This window comes from Orbicella faveolata, unplaced genomic scaffold (genome assembly GCF_042242905.1).
Source record: "Orbicella faveolata isolate gen_17 unplaced genomic scaffold, um_ofav_v1 contig_12, whole genome shotgun sequence".
In the NCBI taxonomy this organism is placed as follows: Eukaryota; Metazoa; Cnidaria; class Anthozoa; order Scleractinia; family Merulinidae; genus Orbicella; species Orbicella faveolata.
The window spans coordinates 31,273,739-31,294,295 of NW_028301539.1; the positions used below are offsets into that span (position 1 = coordinate 31,273,739).

The following is a 20,557-nucleotide window of genomic DNA, read 5'->3' on the forward strand; positions in this document are numbered from 1 at the left end:
GCGGTGAAAACGGTCACCTTGGCCCACTGAGTGTATTCAACTTACTCTTAAAAATGTTTTTGAGTTATTTTTGCCGTTCACCTTGCTTTTGACCAAACATTCAATCAGTAACGCATTAGTTGAAGGCCTGTATCATAGTTTGCCCAAGGCCTAATTAGGAGCAAGAGCAGTGTACTTGTACATGTACTTTAAGTGGTTAAAAGGAACCTCACAATGAGATAAATTCCCACTACAGCTACTTAAATAAATATTTTGTTTCCGGTTGTTTTGTGATGTGCATGTGACTACAGTTCTATTTACATTAAATTTTACGCTATAGCTAGTGTTTGTTATGTGAAAATGGTCACATTAGCCTAAGTGTATTCACCTTGCTCTTAAAAATGTTTTTGTTTTTTTTTTTGCCCTTCACCTTGATTTTGGTTATGTTATTGTGTCCGACAATGGAGCATTTCTTACTCATATTTCACGTTAGACTTATTTATCTTTTAGCAGACATATTGTTTCGTCACACGCAATCCTAATAATTCAACGCGACTTTCCACATAATACAATTTCTTTATTCGAGCTAATACTGTTTAACAGTCTACATTTTAGCCTGCGGGTAAAATAGTTTTACATGAAGGCAATTGTAATTTTGTCTGAAACGTTTTGCCATGGTAAGAAAAGAAAACGAAGTCACACTTTCTAGCTGGCAAATAGCTCTCGCTTGTCAGCGTTAAGTGATTTCTTACCCAGTTCGCACCTGCTGTTTGATAAATACTTTCATAGCTAAGGGTTTAGATTCTAATTAATGACTATCTTGGCAGTTTGGCCACAGTAAAAAGCGTGTACAGTGTTTACAGGTCTACAGGTGTAGTCGCCTGTAAATCTGTCGGGATTTCTTGCAGTTTACGCCTGCAGTTTGGTTATTGGTTTTGGGTTTTGGTCGTGAATTCAGATCCCAGTTAATTACCGTCTTGACAGTCAGAATTTTAAAACGAAACATGATGTAACTTCACTCTACTTTTCTATTTGCCTGTGAGTCTAACTTGTCATACGCCATTTAATGACCATTCTGATACTTTGCCTTCCAATAAATATTGTTACTTGGCTCCACAATTCTAGTCGCCCACGAGTCTGATTTGATTTCTTAAAGTGCGCAGATAGACGCTGGATGCTCTAATAGTTTTTTAAAAGCCATTCAAAGACCGTCTGCCTTTCAAAACAGAGCGTTTCGTTAGTTCTTCTTTTCTAGTTGCCTGTGAGTTTGACGTGATCGAGTTCTCAACTAGAAATATTCAAACGTCATTCAATGACCGCCCAACCCCTCTCAGATAATGAACAAGATTTTGCTTTGGGAAGATCTGCTTAGGTTGAAGAGCAAAGATAAAAGATTTGCTTCTTGGAACTGCAACCTAATTTTCTGAAGTTTAAGAAGACCAGTACATGTATCCAAAGAAATATACGATAAAAAAAAAGGCGGTAACAGAGGTGTCGCATTGTAGTTATTCAACAAAATACATCTGAACAGCAAGGAAGGGCTTATGCAACAGAAAAATGGATTCTTGTATGTGACTTTAGTTGCGTCCTCGCCTCAGTTCCCACAACATTTCCCGTTCTCTCACTCTTCTACTCGTGTTTCTATCGTGTTTTCTCTTTGCTGCTTATGTATCGACGTTGCCATTGGCGCATCGAAAACAATTATTAATGTAATCTGCAAAACAGTTATAATTTGGTCGGGGGCAATTCAAACGATTAAAGAAGAACTAAGAATTAAGAAAAAAAAACCTTGCCTCAAAATGGGTAATAGATGCTCATAAAATTATAAAGCAAAAAACACAGTTACCCATTTCAATCTCAGATCTGAGTTGATACTATATATGTACTATGAATAAGCTGAATAGAATACAGTGTACAGGTAAATACGTGAATGAGCGGTCTACTAATACGTACACAAAAATTTAAATTTCATGTCTTTTCTCAAGGACAGCTGGCTAACACTAGGGCACTGCAGTACATTGTGCGAACAGCAAAGTTAACCGCCATCGGGTATGGGATCTAGTAGTTGGTTTGGTTCCTAAACCACCCCCCCCCCCCCCCCCCACCTACTGTAAGCGTAAGAGTAATAAAACGGGGGCCTTTGAAACGCTTAAGTCATCACATACATGCATATTCGCAGGTGACGATTGTACTTGGGTCATTTTCTCTTGACCGGGTATCAACGTTTTCGAGCGTTTGGTGTTGATGAGGAAAACGCTGCCGAAACGTTTAATGAGTTTTCGAGGTTCTCCCTGAAAACAACGCAATGTGACGGGAGCTTCCTCCATAAAGATTATTTAATATTATTATTTAAAACCTATTAAGGTGGAGGGAGCCTCAATTTCAATTCTCCTTGGTGTAAGCGTTCACCCCGGTAACATTGCCTCAGCTAGTAAGGTTATAGTAAATTCGCGTCATTGACTGATGATTTGAAGCTTGCTTCGTTTCACATCTTCTTCAGGACATAAACTACTCTTTTACCACTAGCAGGTAACATCCTTGTCCTCTGTAAAAGGACTCTGAAAAATTGTGTACGTGGGTCTAAATTTAATTTGAAGACGAAATCAAAGGGTTTTTTTCGGCGTGGGGCGGGGGGTGGGGGGCTTGGTTCCCATGAATTCGTCAACGTATATCTGGCCACGGAGTATCCCAGGTATATAATCCATTAACGAATTATTCATAAGAAGTCGTTATGGTATATCGCATTTCGCTTTATTTGCTTATTTTTAATTTCAAATAGCGGGGTGAGAGAGAGGGGTACTAAAAATCCCCAAGCATCACCTCCTGCGTTGTCCCTGTCACCATGCAATTAAATAAATTCTTTATTGACCTTGCCTATTTGGTCAAGATGGCTGGATATTGGCCTCTTGATTTTTTTGCGTCAGGGTGTTATTGGTCTTTGAGCACTCTCAATAACCATATATTAATAAAATAGAAAATTTATAATTGTCGAAGAGGTCGCAACATTTACTTTTCAGATGGAATTAACAGTAAGAAAACGTCTTTGTCCTGGACAAATTTCACGTGTTGTTGTCCATTCCTGTTGGAACTTTCACTCCTACGTTCAGTGTTTCAAATTGTTCACAGTGGTGAGACATAATTCACATGATTTTAAGCTTTTTAGAGATGGTTCTTTCTACATAAATATCAATAACTTCCCTGAATCGTATGCAAGATGCCTGTTTACTGTCTTTCGTAATGATTCTTTGGTAGTAGACCCACTCAACGATGTCTGTTTTATTATCGAAAATCTATTATGAGAAAACAAAATACGATTCTTATTGATCAGTTTGAAGCTAAAATTGTTTAAGTTGTTATTTAAACAATTTAAATATCGAATTTTGTGCTCTAGTACTTGAAAAGCATAGCTTTCTACCTAAAGCGATGTCGAATTCCTCTGTTACTAATTATAATATTATGTGGAGTTGTTAACCATTAAGATATCTTATCGTCCGAGTAAAAGCCTCTTTAAGGCAATTTTAAAACCCAGCTAGATCGATAACAATTTATTTTTAATTACATGTTTTATCGTTTGCTCCAAGATAAATCAAAGCGTGTTATTTGTGCAAGTGTTTCAACAAACCGACAAATGGCATAATGAATAGATAACACAGCCAGAGTTATAAAACGAAAAGGTGATACTCTTTTTCCGCATTGCGAAATTTCCCACTTTTGACAGCTTAGTTTGAAGAACGACTTTCACGTTTTAATTTGCCATTGCTGCTTTTGTCCACGCTCCCAATCTCCTTACGAAAATTCTAAAAAACTCTGTTTCACTCAAGGAAGGTAGGTCTTCTTCTGGCTTCATATAAAATTATAGAATTGATATTTTTCTTTACTTTGTCTTATGTTACTAATAGCGAGCTTCGAAGAAACGTTTTAGTAGCGAGTTAATCTTTTCGGATTCGGCTTCCCTTTTAATGGTTCACTATCGCCCTATCTACCACTCACTCTATTGCTTATAAGTTTTAAATTAACTAAGAGTTTTAATCAATACATTAAAGCTAGGTGGAACTAATATCAGGCGCCCTCTTCTTTATTTTGTTTGTGACTTTCTTGTCGAAGAATTACATAGTTCATTTAACAACTGAAATGGTGTGATTTATCAACTTAACTCTTTATGGAAAAAGAAGATGTTTTAATGTCGGTCTTTTATTTTCATTTCTAGCACTTTGGTCGTTAACGTTTTATTAAATAAACGAGTAAAGCGGCTTTCGTCCTCACTTGCCTTTCTTGCTTTCTACCACTTAAAGCAAATGATTATCATTTATTTTTGTTAAAAAAAAAAATACGTTAGTATTAAATAGTCACCCGTTTTGCCTGTTTTACGCAGACTATGAATTTCCTCACATTATCAAGTGGCTGCCTGATTTTTCTGCTAGTGGTAATGGTCCAATCATCGTCCTTGAAAGGTAATCGTAATTTGTTTTTTATCGCCATCTTTATTATTTGTTGCTACAGCTGGTGCGGTATAATCTTTTCTTAGCTGGAAGTGCTAATTGTTCGTCCTTTTCAATTCAAACGTGCGTTATAGAAAGTGAGGTTCCAAGCGAAAAATATATATTCCAGTCAAAAGCGTACCTCATGCACAACTTGACGTCGACAAAAACTGTCTTAAGTGTCTGCTAAAGTCAGCAAGAGTGACTCTTTTAACAATATTCCATCTATGATCTAAGGATTTATTTATCGTCTTTCTCAGACTAAAGTGAACGCATTTAGTTGGTCATGCATCATGCAAGACATATTCAAAGTAGTAATCTTTTAAGAGAATCAAAGGAGAAAGGTTAGATGAAACACCTACTGAACATGTTCTACTGTCCTTATGTCAACAGGACAGTAGAACCCCGAAAATCAAATCGAACGAATGCAGTTTTCCTTCAGGCTAAGCAAAAGTCATCTTAATGAAATTGTACGTCGCATTAACTAGTCGTGGGTAGGGTTCACGATGCCCACTTGGGTTAAGATGTATATCTAAGGTACAATTTGTTCAATACATAGAGGATATTGCACGGTGGCGAGAAAATATGAATGTTATGTTCGAGTGGCAAGAACAATATCTCACGAACGAGCGCAGCGAACGAGTGAGATATTGTTGTTGCCACAAGAACATAAAATTCATATCTTCGAGCTGACGTGTAATGTTCTTTTTATTATATAGACATACTGATGACGGCGTTTTTGACGATTTTCCAAAGATTTCCGAAAATTCTCCAAAACTTGTTCGAAGGTCACACGAACTTGCCGAACATTACCGAAGATTGCCGAAGACTTTCGAGGAATACCCGAAGATGTTTCGATCATACACCAACAAATTTAAGAGACAAACTTAACAGTGAAATCATCGATATCTTCACTTGTCGTCACTCGAGTCTCGGATGTGTTTTTTTTCATGAATTTTACAAGTGTTGTATTTTCCAGTAAAACAATAAATAAGCCTAACGTTAAGAACTAATATTTCGAATGCATCTTAACGTAAGAGAACTTCGTGAATCTAGTCCACGTTTAGAAGGCGGTAGGGTAATCCAAGTGACACTGAAGTGTGACGCTGAACGGTACCGGAACTGTTGCGGCTGCACGCCGGATACGATAACTTTAACAGACAAATGATGCTTGTGAACCCAGTTTCTTTGACCCTCTAGGGTAACTTTAGCACTGGTGTCACGACGTCGGTTTGTAAAAGAGCCTACAGTAGTGTATAACCGTAGTTAGAGTCAGTAATATAATATAATTTTGATTATCAGACATCAAGAACGACATGGAATTCGAACAGATGTATCGTTCTTTTCTGGAGGAGGGTTAGTAGATATTCATTTCAATTGTTATAGATAGCGAATCTTAATTGATGCCATACTGCTAAATGTGAATTGAAAACCCCATTTGTTTCTTGAATAATTTCTTTGCATCTACACAGAGCAGTATTAAATTTGGCGTCGAAAGTGATAAGGTAATTACTTTAGTTTTGGGTTTGGTTTTACTACCGTTTGAGATCGGCTGAGTGTTCTAATTGATAAAAAAATTGCTTTCGTTTTGGGTTTTGTTTTACTACGGTTTGAGATTGGCTGAGTGTTCTAATTGAAAAAGAAAATTGCTTCGGTTTTGGTTTAACGACACTCTTGAAAACCGATCTATTACCTCATTTTTAAAAACTGGACCATTGGATAATGCAATTTTGGAGCTTTCATTGGCTTAGTCATCATTGGTTATGTGCCATTATACCATGCTCTGTAAATATGATAAACGTACGCGTGATTCGTTTAGGCGTTTTTATTTTAATATTAGTTTAGTATCTATGATTTGGGAGCGTTTTTTAATAAAAAAGTTATTCCACTGGCGCTTGTCAGATATGGACCAATCATATCCATTTCTAATCAAACGCGCGCTCGTGGAATGATTGTTTATTAAAGTGTTCAGGTGGCATGGCGGAATGATTGTGCTTGATTCATGTACTGGACCGGCCTCTCGGGTGTACCCTTTGGAATGACACTTAACATCTCTTATGTAAATTGAGAGCGTGTGGGGAGGAGGCGGGGGGACACAGCACCACACAAGCTTTTTTTTTCCTTGGTCTCACAGAAATATTTTCCAAAGTTATCTATTAGGGGCCCAGCTAAATAACTAGAGGTAAAAAATGGCAGGCAGCCAGGGCTACAGATAGAATCAGCAGTTTACTAGCATCTGGTCCAGTCAGTTACAATATTCTCAGTCTCGCATCAGAGATGATAGTTAAAATACAGGCATCCTGGTCCTCCAATCCAAAAATACTGGAAGCCTTTTCTTTTTACTAATGCTTGACTGCAACTGATAAGATTTCTTCTATGGATGCTTGTTGTCTTTGAATTAGAGGAGGTCTCAGATGAACCAGAAGAATGTGACGTGAACTACGAGAAAGTAGGATGTTTTAAAGATAAAACGGATGCCAGGGCGCTCTCTGTAAGAATCTTCAGTGACCGGAAAAATATAGACTGGGAAGCTGGTAAATGGGAAAAGTTTTTAAAAAGGCAAGTGTTCCAGAATGGTGGTAAATATAACGAGGGTCAAGTATTCATTTCAACATTGAGAGCAAGGAACTCTCTAGTTGACCTGTAAGTTATGAAGTTTAATTTGAAAGGGTTTGGTTGAAATCAATTCGTCAATCGATCTTACCAAATGCCAGCCCTCTTAGACTTTTGAAGACTTTGGAAAAGAACTTTCATTTTGGTATGATGAAAATTTATGATGAGCTGTTCAGTCATCTCCCACGGACATGTTGTTGTGACAACTATTTGTCTACGATTCTTGACGATGGCACGCACGCACGCATGGCAACCGGAAATTTACCCTCATCCCATTTCGAATTTTTGTAGCTTACCATTCGTTCTAATGTTCTTCTTTTAAAGTTATGTTCAATAATTTTGCAATTGACGATCATTTTAGCATCGCAATATTAGTTTGTTTTCATTCTTTAAATTGACTTTTGCAAAACAATCTGGCTCACTGAGCCTTTTAATCTTGCAGTGAATCGTTCTCTCTCTTTGTCGTCTATTCCCTTGTCTATAAAGCGAGATTTCATATCCATACTTGATAAAAAAACGATAATATTGCCCATTTCATATCTCTGGTTTCCTGTAAACAAATCCTTTTTAAATGTGATAAACGAATGCTTGGTGGTGCATCTTGGCCAAATAAAACCTTCGTGATTAGGTATGAGACAATATGTGTTGTGTTTCTATAATTTTCTTTAGACTGGCTTGCCGCTGTGCCAAGGAATCAAGGACTAAAGGGTACGACCATTTTGGTCTACAGTACTATGGTGAATGTTGGAGTGATCCTGAGGCCGCTGACAAGTTTGACCGCTACGGAAAATCCGAAAATTGCATGGGGTTTGCATACAAACCGTGCGATGACGAAGACAGCAACGAATGTGTTGGAGGTGAAAACAAAAACTACGTGTACCGCGTAGAAGGTGAATATGATCATCATATTTTGAGGTTCTTATCCATACGAGGACTTCAAGAAATAGTTTTGAAAAGTACAGCCACAGCGGCTGCCAATGAAGGCTCCATTCATAAAAAAAACAGGTCCCATATGATTGAAATGAAACCAAATTAACCTAATTAAAAAAATGCACCCCTACCCTACCTATCAAAAAAAAAAAAAAAAAAAAAAGCTTAAGTAAAATTTCTTGCCTAACTTTCCAGTCATATCGCTACTATACGACGGTTCTATTTGGAAGCAAATAATATTTGGCAGAGATTAGCTGGTTGAGATCAGCGGTAAAAATCAGAACTCAAGGGCAGCTGTAGGCTCATGGACTCTAAACTCTTTGCTCTTGAACTTTTTTTTAAAAATAAAACACGATAACATTGCCAACTATCGGACATATCTAAACTTATCCACTAGAAAATGTAAAATACGACCCTCTGTTGTGTAAACAGGTTAAACTATTCTATTTTTTTTATTTTAGAAGGAGGAAGTGCAAGTGGATTTGGGTCAGCTCCATGATAAAGACACTACAATAAAATTAAACGTCTTACCTCAAAATAAAAACCCATTTTGATAACCTATCTGTTTACTTGATTTTAAATCGTCAAACAATAGATAACGACATAAAGCGTGATAAAGTGGTCTTAAGGTTTCCTGAACATTGATATGGGTGGGTTCTGGAGAGGACTTTGTTTCCAGTTTAAGATGTGGAGGATGAATCTTTCATCAAGTTTAAACAAAGGAAATCTGACCGCGATGGTGTTTGGATATCTGATCTTAATTAGCACAGATTTTTACGATCTTATTTCTCCGTTTTCTCCTTAGTTTTAGTTTCGATTGAGAAGATATATCAAACGCTCAAGACAGTGTGTGACCACATTTCCAAACACCTCGAAGTTTGTCAAAAATACTCCGCTGCGCGTCGTATGTTCAACTCTCTTTTCGGTGTTTGGAAATGTGGTCAAGCACGGTCTTTCGTATTTTGATATATTACTTACAACTGCATGGACCAATCGCGTATAATAGGCGTTCAATTCTCTGTCTAAAATCATAAACACCATAAGACCATGCTTTTTCGTCGTGTTGTTACTCAAATTTTGCGCAATTTTTGCAAGAGCGCTATATATTCCCCTTTTCTTCCTTAAAAACTGCCAGTACTGCCTCAAAACCGTTAGAATCAGTACTGGTAAACTGCCAATGTGTCGGTCAAAAATGACAGACACACACTTGACATATCAAAATTTCCGCGGAAGATGCGCCTTAGAGTAAATCGTCTTTTTAAAAAGTTGAAAAAACCTTATGGGGGGTGGCATCCACTCCCGCCCCCTCCTTGTACGTCTGAGGGTTAGCTCCGGGATGCTGAGGCATTCATAAGCTGTTCGGTCATCATTCCTCGCTGACATTCTGTCGAGAAAACTTCTCGCCATGCTTCTTGGTCCTGTTATATATCACAACCGTCCTATGACGTTCATCGCAATTTAAACTGAAGGTGCAAGCAAAAACTACGTGTACCGCGTAGTAGAAGAAGGTGAAAATTATCATCATAATTTAAAGCTCCTGTCCATGCAACAGCATGGAAAGTACAAACAGAGCGGCCTCCAATGAAAACTTCTTTTTAACACCCATATGATTGAAATAAATCAAATTAACGTAAAAAACTGTTTCATCATTCCCCCACCGGCCCAAAACGAAAATCCTATCACCAAACACCTTAGCCTCTTCTGGTGGCACTTTCTAGTCATGTTACCGTTGTACCACGGTTCCTTTGGAAAGCAAATTTGGGGCGCAGTAGTTGAGTTGTAAATGTAGCGATCAGATTCCTAGGACATGTTTGCTCGTTTCCTGTAATCGTTAAAGCCACTTTACTCTAGAGCTCTGAAAGAAAAAAAAAAAAAAAAAAAAAAAAAAAAAAAAGAGACAGCAGTGTTTTATTTTTAAAGGAGGAAGTGGAAATGGATTTGGGCCGACTGCATAATGACGACACTGCAACGCTGGCTTTCACAAGTAATGAAAAACGTGCGAGTCTTAAAATAATAATAATAATAATATAAAAAACATCTCACTAAACTATTTGTTTGTTATATTCTTAATATAGGGAAAAAATAGATAAATGGATTATGAAGTTTCTTGAACGTTGACTGATATAGGTTCTGTAAAGGATTTCTTTTCTATGAGACGTGGGCCTACTTTTTGACTGATCTACACAGACAAGGATGAATCTATAGCTGAAAAGACCTGGTGCATAAAGGTTGGAAATTTGCATAACAATAAGTTAGATACGTTGCTGATTTAAAATAAATTATCTTTGACTGAGATCTTCATCATTAATGCCAAGGTCTTTGAAATCTCTAGTATCTTCACTCGTTTCAGAACTAACCAACACTCGTTTGAGGTCACTTTCGTGGATATACTATCAGTGTATGTTAAAATAAATCTCAGCAGAAATGCGAAGCATTCCTAGCTTATTAAAGATCCCATACATTGTTAAAATCTGAGATCCTCGTTCGTTCGTGATTATTGACCGGTATTTCTTTACCTTCGATCCGTTTATTCCTAGTTTATTGTTTGTTCAGCTGTTTCCGGTGATTCTATTCCCACACCACGATCACACAGTAACCTTAAATTTCATTTCAACTGCAGTTTAAAATCTAGTTTTTTTTTTCCGAAATCACACACAGATTGTGACAGGTAGAGACTTTTGCTGACCTTGTTTTGGTTACAGATATTAACATCTCTGGTTTGCAATCTACTAAAATTCAAATTTCTGCCACCAGCTTTCTGGTATTTTCGAGATAAAAAAAGTGTTGAATAGTGCTAAACGAGAAGCTTCTCCATTGAATAGGAGTTGATACAAGTAGACTGGTGTTGACTTTCGTGGTTTGAGGGTTTTGAGTAATTATTGGTAATCCCTGTAAATATTTCAAATATCTCTAACATTCTGTACACGATGAAAAGGTCTTTAGGATCTTATCAATCAAACAGATTTCTGGGTATGATAAAGGAATAAAATGATCTTAGAGAACAAAAACATATCTAATGGTCTTAGGGAAATTCGATCACAGATGTCCTATCTTGGAAATATTGAACATCTTCACCTTCATAACCTATCTCTGTCTTTCCCAAATGTAAAAATTACGTGTATTTCTACCTAATATAGTCATTTTGTACATCAGAAAAATGACTTAAGACATCGTGCATATGGTCCTCTAATTAACCTAAATTTTGAAAGAGGTACATCATTGTCTATGTTCGACGTCAAAGGTGAGTATATATACGTTGCACTGAACAAACTTTCTTTATTCTGGGCATTGTGTTTGTAACCAGCAAAGAAACGTGTTTCGTACAAGTAAGGTTCTCAGCCAATATTTTCCTTTTTAGCGTAAGTTTGATATTTTAAAAATGAAGTACTCTTTCGATATAGTCTATATTTCTTTAATACTTTTCTTCTGTTTAAAACAGCAGTTTCATCGCAGCTCACTATGTTGATAGGTACTAGCTAGCCTGATAGAATGATCACCTTTGGTTTACACCTGCGGGCGGCGAAAGTCACTTGGCGCTTTCCATCCAACCAGAATTTCCAAAAGGATGGTAGGGACATTTTCTTTGGAAAAATTCCAAAAAAACCCGGTAATTGCTACATTTCCGAAATGCCAATCATTCAGCCGAAAATTCAGGAAATTCGGGGAGAAAAACTAATTGGGACAGAAATTCCTGGTCAGGTTTTTTTCGAAATGCAAACCGGCATTTTGAGTCCAATGGAAATTAGAGCCCACCTTGAGCCTTCGCCGCTCGCACGTGCAACCTAATGGTGAGCTTGCTCCCGGATTAATGTAAAAGTATTGGCGTTCAAATAACGATTTAATATTTGTTGAATATTCAGTAAACGACGCGAGAAACGGTCTGAAGCTAGGCCTTTCATAGAGAAATTCATACGTTGTGATTTGTCAGTCAGTTTATAGGTGGGTCATTCGCCGTACCGTCCTACGATTTTAATGTAACAAGTGATTTTAATGCCCTATTACTATTTTGTTATTTTCATTGCCAAGATGAAAATTGACCCCATATATCAATATCAATCTCTTGGGAAGGGTACAAGATATTTAGTCTGGAGATCGGGTGATTTGTTATTAGTACGCACTCCTTTTAAGAAACTAATTTAAGCAAAATTTGGTCAAAATCGCCGCGTGTAATTTGGTCTCCATTTTCTCAGCAATAGACTTTATTTTGCATGGACTAAACAATCGAGAAATCATCAGTACATATTTACGCCCTCTATTTTTTTCCGAATGAAAACAGGACGAAGAAATTGCAGAACTAAAGTAACCAAACAAAAGCAATTCATACAAGCCAAAGCAGTACATCGTCACAGAACGTCCGTGAATGAGACTGAAATATCTTACTACTGACATTATTTCACTGAAAAAAGGAGATTATCAATAGAAAGCTATCAAACAGAGGTTAGTTTTCAAGCACTCTGAATGCTTTTTGTAGGTGGGTCTTTTGTAAGGAAATAACTCAGTGATGGCGAAGAGTTTGAGTAGTAACTCGCTGCAGCGGGAAGTAGCCCAGACTACAACCGGGATCTCTGGTTGATTGTACATTAATTTCCTGCCCGAAGGTCAACTCTACTTTATTTGACAATTAATATTTCTCTTAACTATATATGGAGCCTTGTCCAGGAAGTTACTTAATCTGTTTTCGCGCAGTTTACATCAGCTCTTACCCATGGCTTATGCTGAGAATTTTAGAAAACAAAGTCAGTGGAGATCACAGTAAGTGACTCAGCAAAACTTAGGTATAATTTAGAACGCATTAGTTAGCTTCATTGGCTAGTGGCAAGAATAACTAATTACTTAGGGGTAGAGCTCGGTTTGGAAGCCTTGAAGAACTCAGTGAATTAGCGAATTAGCGCTGATCTAAGATAGTTGTTAGTTGAAAATTAGAAGTAATGGAGAGGTGCTTAAAAGAACAGGTGAAAGGCAAGTGGGAGAGCTTCGAGCGTAAACTAAGCTAGTGTTACCAGGCAGATTTTGTAAGTTAGCACATCCAAAGAGGAAACAGTTCTTCGGGCCACTTCTGTAACTGTGTATCGCTTGACAGTCGATTATATACCTTACAACGACTATTCACGTCGCACTGATATAAATCGGTTGGAATTTTCTCATTACAACTAAAGTAAGCTCTTTTGTTATGGATAAGTTGGGTGACTTCAGCTGTTGGAGATGGCAAATACAAAAGAATTTATCATTTAGCTCAGTTTCTGTGTTTGTGCAAAGATTTGTATTTCAAGGACCCTCTATGCTAAGGAATATTTTAGAAAGACCAATAATCGGAAAGAGAGGAAGTTATCATTTTAAGCTAAGTTTTTATCGAAAAACGTTTATGTTTTCGTTAGAGGAAACATTCTAAGTTAAGGCCTAAATCCACGAGTCGAGAACAAAGGATTGAGAAGGTGTTAGGCATGCGACTGAAAACTAGATTTAATGAGCTCTGGAAAACTTATCAATATGCGGTCCTGCGTCTGGAGGTGCGAGCTTTCTACAGTATAAAACAAACTGTTTGCTACAAGAGATTGTTTTATCCGGACGCACAACAGTTAAAATCATCATTTGGTAGTTGAGTTAGCTTACTAGATGAATAGAACGTAAGTACAGTTGCGGATCTTAATTTTCTAAATTCTACTTGTTTGTCCCGATTCACCCTTTTAAAGAAAATTACATCCGAACCAAGATTCTCATTTACGGAGTCTGACCTACTAAATCAACACTGGTTAAGAGAATTGTTTCTAAGATGGCCATCGGCATCAGCCACTTAATCTTAAAATAAGTTGGGCCAAAAATATGAGTGCCCGAGAATAAATATGATAAAACCGAAAGCCACAAATATCACAATATTGAAATACCCAAAATATGCCCAAAGGGTAGACTAAATTGAAAATGAAAGTGATGAAATGGATAAATACGTTGACTTAAACACAAGGTCCTGTAAGTCACGAATAAATATAGCTGTCCCCGGATCAATATGTTTAGCTTGCTATCAAATAACTAATGACATACGGTGTTTATTTGTAAAATCCGTTCCTGAAATACAATGATCCTTGAGCAAAAATTTGTGTGTTCATAAATCCAAATCAAAGCCACTGGCTTGTAAATGATATAAATTTATCCATTAGTTCTTTGATAGCTCATTGAGATAAATAACCCAAATGTACCTAAAATTCCTAAAGCTATTAAATTGAACCCTAAAACTCCCTGAAATAAGAAAAGAACCACAAAATAGTTAAAGTTAAAATCCCCCACAAAAACCCTTAAAATATCTGAGAATATAATTCAACACTAGTTTTACTAGAGGAACGGAAAATAATGCTATAACTGCGTTGCAATAATTATCCACTGTTCCATCAAATTTTGTATGTTTTAGCCACAGTATGCATCTGATGTTAACAGCTGGCTGCTTGATTGTTCTGACATTAGGAATAGTCCAGTCATGGTCGTTGGAAGGTGAAAAATGTTTGTTTTTCATTTTCACTTTTTATTAACTTTTACTGATAATGCTTGTAATGAAAATACATGATTCAGAAACGTACGTCGAGCGCGATGGCCCGATGAAGTAGAGTCACCCAGAAGGAGAAATCGGGGTTCGAACTTGACTGTGTAAAGCTTGAAAAGAGCAATATTATGATAAAATATTATTACCTCTCTTTTTACCATATTCGTCTTTTTTTCAGATGAACCAGAAGGATGTGAGGTTAAATACGAGAAAGTTGGATGTTATCAAGATAGACCCTACACCAGGGCACTTTCTGAAAAAATTTTCAATGACAGGAAAAAAATAACATGGCAGGTCGGTGAATGGAGGAAGTTTCTGCGGAAGTAAGTGTCAGAACACAGTAGCATGTGATAATGATATGTAACAATTATTCGCCAAAGGCCAAGTGAACATTGGCGAATATTCTCCGAGACGAAGTCGAGGGTTGAAGCGAATAATTGTTTTAGTATAATTTTCAGAGGTGGGTATCAAGACTACAAAATAACGGACTAAAGCATAGTAACAGACGCAATTGCTCGTTTGTATAGCCGTAGTGCTAATAATATGCTTACATTTATATCGATTGTGAATCAATTTACTCATGGAGTTCGGCACAGTAAAACAAACAAGCGAAACACTACGAAATATTAATTCAACTGGTACCTTTGTTTTATCGTTGTTGACTTCAGTAACAGTTGTACTCATCGTCTGATGAGTAGCTTTAGTTTGAAGGTAAATAAATTTCGGTCAATCAATCTGACCTGTGATCAACGTAACCACTTCGTTTACGACTCTTAAATGCTTTGAATACGAGTTCTTGAAAAGATTTTTGGTTCAAGGGCGACAGCAGTCATTTTGAAAATTCTCCATTCTTTCGAATATCCTGAACTTGGAGTCTTTCGAATAAATGAAAATTTAATTCAGCAAATGTCCGCCATGTTTACTTGCGGCGCAACCTCGTCCCCAAGGACGGGAGAATAGCCTTGGTAAGGAAGAATTTGTTGAACTTGAACACCCTTGCTGATTAGCTTATGATTGCACGTAGGGGCCAAACCACCCCCCTAATGTTTCATGAAGGCTATATTTGCTTGGTTTATATATTTCTGAACCAAGTTTGGCAGATGAGCTTTCTTTGTTCTCCAGTTTATTTTAATTTGGAAGTATGACAAAATGTCAGATTTTGACGTCATAATTGATGACGTCACCAAAACGTGCTATAATTTTTTGTAAAATCTGATAAAAAGATTATGTCATTGGAAAGGCCTTGACTTCAGGAGTAAAATGCCGGAAACCGTTTTTTGCTGTGATGATTATTTTTCGAGATGTGGTAAGTTAAATATTTTTTTGCTGTCCCCCCCGGAATTTGCTTAACCATACTGTCCTTCTTAACTCAGTCTCTCTGGTTTATTTTTTTCAGTTTTATTCCAGGAAGGCTAATGATCTAGAAAAATAGAAAGCTTGATGTTGTCAAAAATCGTATTGTTTTAGAAATTTGATTTTCGGCTTTGTTAGGATGGTATTAACAGTAAAAAACGGGTGACGTCACAGGTTATGACGTAACAAAACTAATTTTAACGCAATAACACTAGAAGGATACTTTTTATTCCGATTTTCTTCTTTATTTTTGCTTTAGTCATCTGGCACATCACATGTGCAACATAGCTGCATTTGCTGGAACAAAATTACCGCTCCAATTTGGGGATTTTTCTCAAGGGGGGGACCCCATATTTTGCGGAGTTAGTTTTCATATTTAAAAATGCCATATTTCATTTAATTTTTGTGATATGGAAAAGTTTTTTTCAGGTTTCAACTCCCCTTGATGTCCTCTTTCGAACACGTTGTAAAACATATGCATATTAAAAACTTCAAAAGTGGCAAAAAAACATGGCGTCATCACTGTGACGTCACAACTTTGACATTTACTGACATTTTTCATATAAATATAATTGGCAATAGGTCTCCTGCTCATCTGCCAAGTTTGGTGTAGAAAGAGTCAATACTTTTTAAGTAATGCGAAATAATGTGAAATACCTAAGAACTGACGAAACATTTGGAGGGTGGTTTGGCCCCTACGTGTTGGTTTAAATACATCCTAAAGAAATATGGCGGACGTGGCGAGTGTTTATACGAATAAGAAACGGCTATAGGAGGTTATATTGCAGTTCACCTCAAGCGATGTTGAATCAGTCTGCCGTTAACGATTCGAAAGGTGAATCTTTTCCGTTAAATTTTAATTTAAAAGATGTAACCCATATCATAGAAGTAGAAATAAGCCCCAAAAAATAGAAATAACGAGCATTAATTAAGGCTTTGATTGAAGTACAGATCTGCCGACAGCTAGCAAGCTGCAGCTCGCCACCAGCGGCCTTACGTTATTTTTTTCCGTTCTATATATATTCTAGCGTAATTAGATTTTCTGCGAACGAAAACAAAGTAGAGCGGGATGGGAGAGCTTGAAGGGTTCGTCACATTCGAATTTCAAATCTAAAAGGAACTTTTGCTTATTTTTTTGTGACCCTTGGTTTTTCTACGGAAAATCGTTTCTGTTTTCTTGTGTCCGGACACGTATTCCATCTGTATTAGGATTGGGCTTATTCCAATTCTTATTTGAAATACACCCTTTTTTTCTAATAATAATATTGTTTTCCTGGCCGAGGCTGAATATTTTTATTTTTGTGGCAGTGTTAGGTTGAAAATATCCCTGTGAATATTCTTAGATTGTAGCATATCCCTGGTTTATGATATTTCTATTGTCAAATGTATGATTTGTTGTCTGGATGGTACTAAAGTTTAGTGCAAGGGCCAATTTCCAATTCCCTCGGTTTCAATAGGCAAGATTCGCTCTAGTTCACTGACTTTAATTCGACTAACACTCCAATAAGACGCTCCTGTTTGCTTGTACATAATTCCATCAATCTTCCGCGTCTTTATCCGTCTTATCCGTCGTTACTTCGAGTGAATCGCATACACAACTACAACGCTTGCCGACGTTCGCCATTGCATGCACACTCGAAATGATCACATGACTTAAACGCGGGAACTAAACGGCGGGAAAAATACATAAACAATACAGGGAACCCAACAACATTTAGAACCAGCCTGTAGGGATTAGACTTATCGATACAATGCACATGACTTCTTGCAGAAATGTTTTTACCATCAAACATTCGGCCAGTGCCTTTTTTGTTCCTTTTTGGCTAGTTTTGCTGTTTAGAGAAATAAAGAATTTATTACGGTTTACGTTAGGGTTAGAAACATAACCGAAACATAACATTACGAATTTTCATTTTGGAAATTTCAACCTCATTGTTCCCATAGGCGAAGGAGATCATTTCTATCTATTATGTGTTCAGTAAAGACTAATTTACAAATAAATGCAGAGGAAGGGATTTGAAGTTATTGCCTTTGTCCTGTCTGGCCTGCTCCGGGGTCTCCTCCCTATTGGAGAAGTGAAATCTGAGGATATAGGTACCTCTGGATGGATGTCAATTAAAGTGCTTTGACTAAATTGCCTTTGATTGCCATCTTGGCACTGAAAAGGGCCAGAATAAACTGTTATGAGAAAAGGTTTATGGGTGATAACACATTTACAAGAAAATCTTACTTACCCCAGAAAGACAATAGAGACAGATGATCTAGATATGTGCTGTTTGTGCTATTCTACAATAATTTATCTCTTTTCTTTTAATACATGTATATACTATTTGTTTTCAAAAAACTCTTTGTTTCAGTTACAGAATTACAGCCTGGTGGTGATTTTTCTTTACAATTCTTGTGTTTGTTACTCTTTTGATTTTTCTATCAGTCGGGCAAGCAGTGAATCTTATCATTGTCAACAGTAAATAAAAGGAATAACCTTGTGAAAAAAGTTGTGAAACCGTATTTCCTGGTGTTATTTCGCTACTTATTACTTTGACCTCTATTTCATGATCATAACAAACACGACAACAATTCAACACATGAAAACCTGAGCACGTTGCAGAGTTGAGGGAATTTTGAAAAAAAAAAAATCTGTATTTAATAGATCAAACGTGAAGAGAGTTGAAAATGCGACACGTAGCGGAGTATTTTTTGACGAACTTTGAATCTCAATTGAAACTAAAACCAAGGAGACAACGGAGAAATAAAGTCGTAATTGTCTTGTTAATTGAGATCAGATACTTAAACACCGTCACTGTCATGATTTCCTTGCTAATGATTTGAGGTTTATATTTCCCTCTAGACTGGCTTGCAACTGTGCTAAGGAATCATTCGCCAAAGGGTACAGTCATTTTGGTCTTCAGTATTATGGTGAATGTTGGAGTGACCCTCAGGCGGCTGACAGATTTGATCTTTACGGCAAAGCAGGAGGCTGCGTGGGGTTTGGTGACAACAACTGTGATGACCAAGACAGCAACGAATGTGTTGGAACTACGAACAAAAACTATGTTTATCGGATAGTAGGGGACGGAGGTAAGGAAAAAACCAACCAACCAACCAACCAACCAACCAACCAACAAACAAATAAACTAACAAACGAAAACGCATGTTGCTAAAGCCCTCAAGGATTATTGAGGGAAAAAGGAAGCAGGGAGATGCAAAAGGAGAAGAACAATATAATATTATAATAACGTTCGTTTTCTATGATAAGCCGATTAGATCACCGTTGATCCATCGCGTACCAGCAGGATCATCGTTCGCGGTTCCTTGCTTAAACATTTTAAAAGAAAAAGGAATGATTTGATACCATCACATACCACTTTGATGAAAAAAATCACCATTATTTATTTACCAAATACGCCCGAAATGGGGAGGGGAGGGTTGCACTGTAAAAGCAGTGTTGTAGTCTTATTTCGTGTTTAATTGTTGCAACTTAATCCTGATTTGGACATCATTTTGACCAAAAGGAAGCTGAACCACCCTGCCTCTTTTATGAATAGTTGGTAACTTACTAATAGGAGATGAACATGTTGTTATCTTCAAAGGAGGGAATGGAAGTGGAGGTGGATCGCTCTAAACTGAGGTCACTACAGAAATGGCTTTCAACACTGGATTTGACGAATGCTTTAATAGAGTGAATCTAAAATAAAATAAACCATTAAAGTAAATGTATTTGCCTATTGTTCTGTTAAATCATCCTACAAAACAGGAAGAACAGGTAACAAGACTATTCTTCGTTGTTTTTTTTTTTCCTTTAATTAATCCTCGGCTTATTTGCGTGGCGATACATTATCTTTCCTTTCTCTTCTTTATCACTGCGTGTTCTTCTTCCGATCTGTTTATTCATAGTAAACTACTATGGAATTGAGTAATATGTTACATTATGGATATTGATTAATTAAGTCTGAATTCGAGAAAAAAAGTACAAAGAACATAGTAATTTTCTGCTAGGTTAGAAAAGTAGACTTAAAATCAGGGGAAATTAAATTACAACTCGCGCGATTCGCATGATTTGTATTTTTCTCGGAGGGTTATAGGAAGAAAAATCAAATTATAAAGAGACAGAGAAAAGCACTCTCCCTTAGGAGACTTTTGTTAGAACCTAATAACATTCATCGTGATATCATGATCAAACTTGGTCCATGCATCACCCAGATCTATAAATTCGTTTCTTCGTTAGGTCAAGATAACAGGATGGCATAAACAAATCCGAGCTCTTCTTTGAAAAAAAAAATAGGCAAACATTCTGTCTACAGAATTGGTTTCTTATTTCATCCTTCTGTTAGCTTCCAAATCAAGCAGTATGGCAATAATTTACCCCTTGTGAAGCAGTGAAGTGACCAAAAGTTTGCTTGTCAGTGAGATTTGATCCCATGAAGTACCGTAGCAACCTTTCAAGGTTAGTCATTTTTAACCAATTAGTGGGTTTGACACTTGAAGACGGAGAATACAATAAAAAATATCAATGTCGATTTTAAGGTGTTTACCTGAAAGTAAAGATAGAAATATACGAATATTAAAATCACAATAGATATTTACTTTTCTTTGAAATCTATCATGAAATAAGGCGGAACTCAAACAATCACGGCATGTAATTATAAATATGTAATTTTTTTCGTACGCCGGAAAT

General features: G+C 36.9%; 2 protein-coding genes and 1 long non-coding RNA gene across 4 annotated transcripts; all 3 read left to right on the top strand.

Moving 5' to 3' along the window:
* The first annotated feature begins 3,650 nt into the window (after positions 1–3,650).
* On the top strand, positions 3,651–8,557 carry LOC110040329 (uncharacterized). Of its 2 annotated transcripts, XM_020745548.2 has the most exons (6): positions 3,651–3,804; positions 4,352–4,430; positions 5,760–5,813; positions 6,860–7,016; positions 7,740–7,960; positions 8,462–8,557. In XM_020745548.2, the coding sequence occupies exons 2-6, from the start codon at positions 4,355–4,357 to the stop codon at positions 8,497–8,499; spliced, it is 546 nt and encodes a 181-aa protein (XP_020601207.1). In that variant the 5' UTR covers positions 3,651–3,804; positions 4,352–4,354; the 3' UTR covers positions 8,500–8,557. The 2 variants fall into 2 exon arrangements, with proteins under 2 accessions (XP_020601207.1, XP_089134105.1); XM_089277979.1 differs by lacking the exon at positions 8,462–8,557 and having other exon boundaries at positions 7,740–8,184.
* Positions 8,558–11,237: 2,680 nt separating this feature from the next.
* On the top strand, positions 11,238–14,479 carry LOC149117548 (uncharacterized). The gene is made up of 3 exons (XR_016203830.1): positions 11,238–11,359; positions 12,277–12,437; positions 14,401–14,479. It is a non-coding gene; the product is annotated as an uncharacterized LOC149117548 (long non-coding RNA).
* Positions 14,480–14,549: 70 nt separating this feature from the next.
* On the top strand, positions 14,550–19,595 carry LOC149117549 (uncharacterized). The gene is made up of 4 exons (XM_089281594.1): positions 14,550–14,562; positions 14,708–14,852; positions 18,731–18,960; positions 19,473–19,595. The coding sequence occupies exons 1-4, from the start codon at positions 14,550–14,552 to the stop codon at positions 19,502–19,504; spliced, it is 420 nt and encodes a 139-aa protein (XP_089137720.1). The 3' UTR covers positions 19,505–19,595.
* The last annotated feature ends 962 nt before the right edge of the window (positions 19,596–20,557 follow it).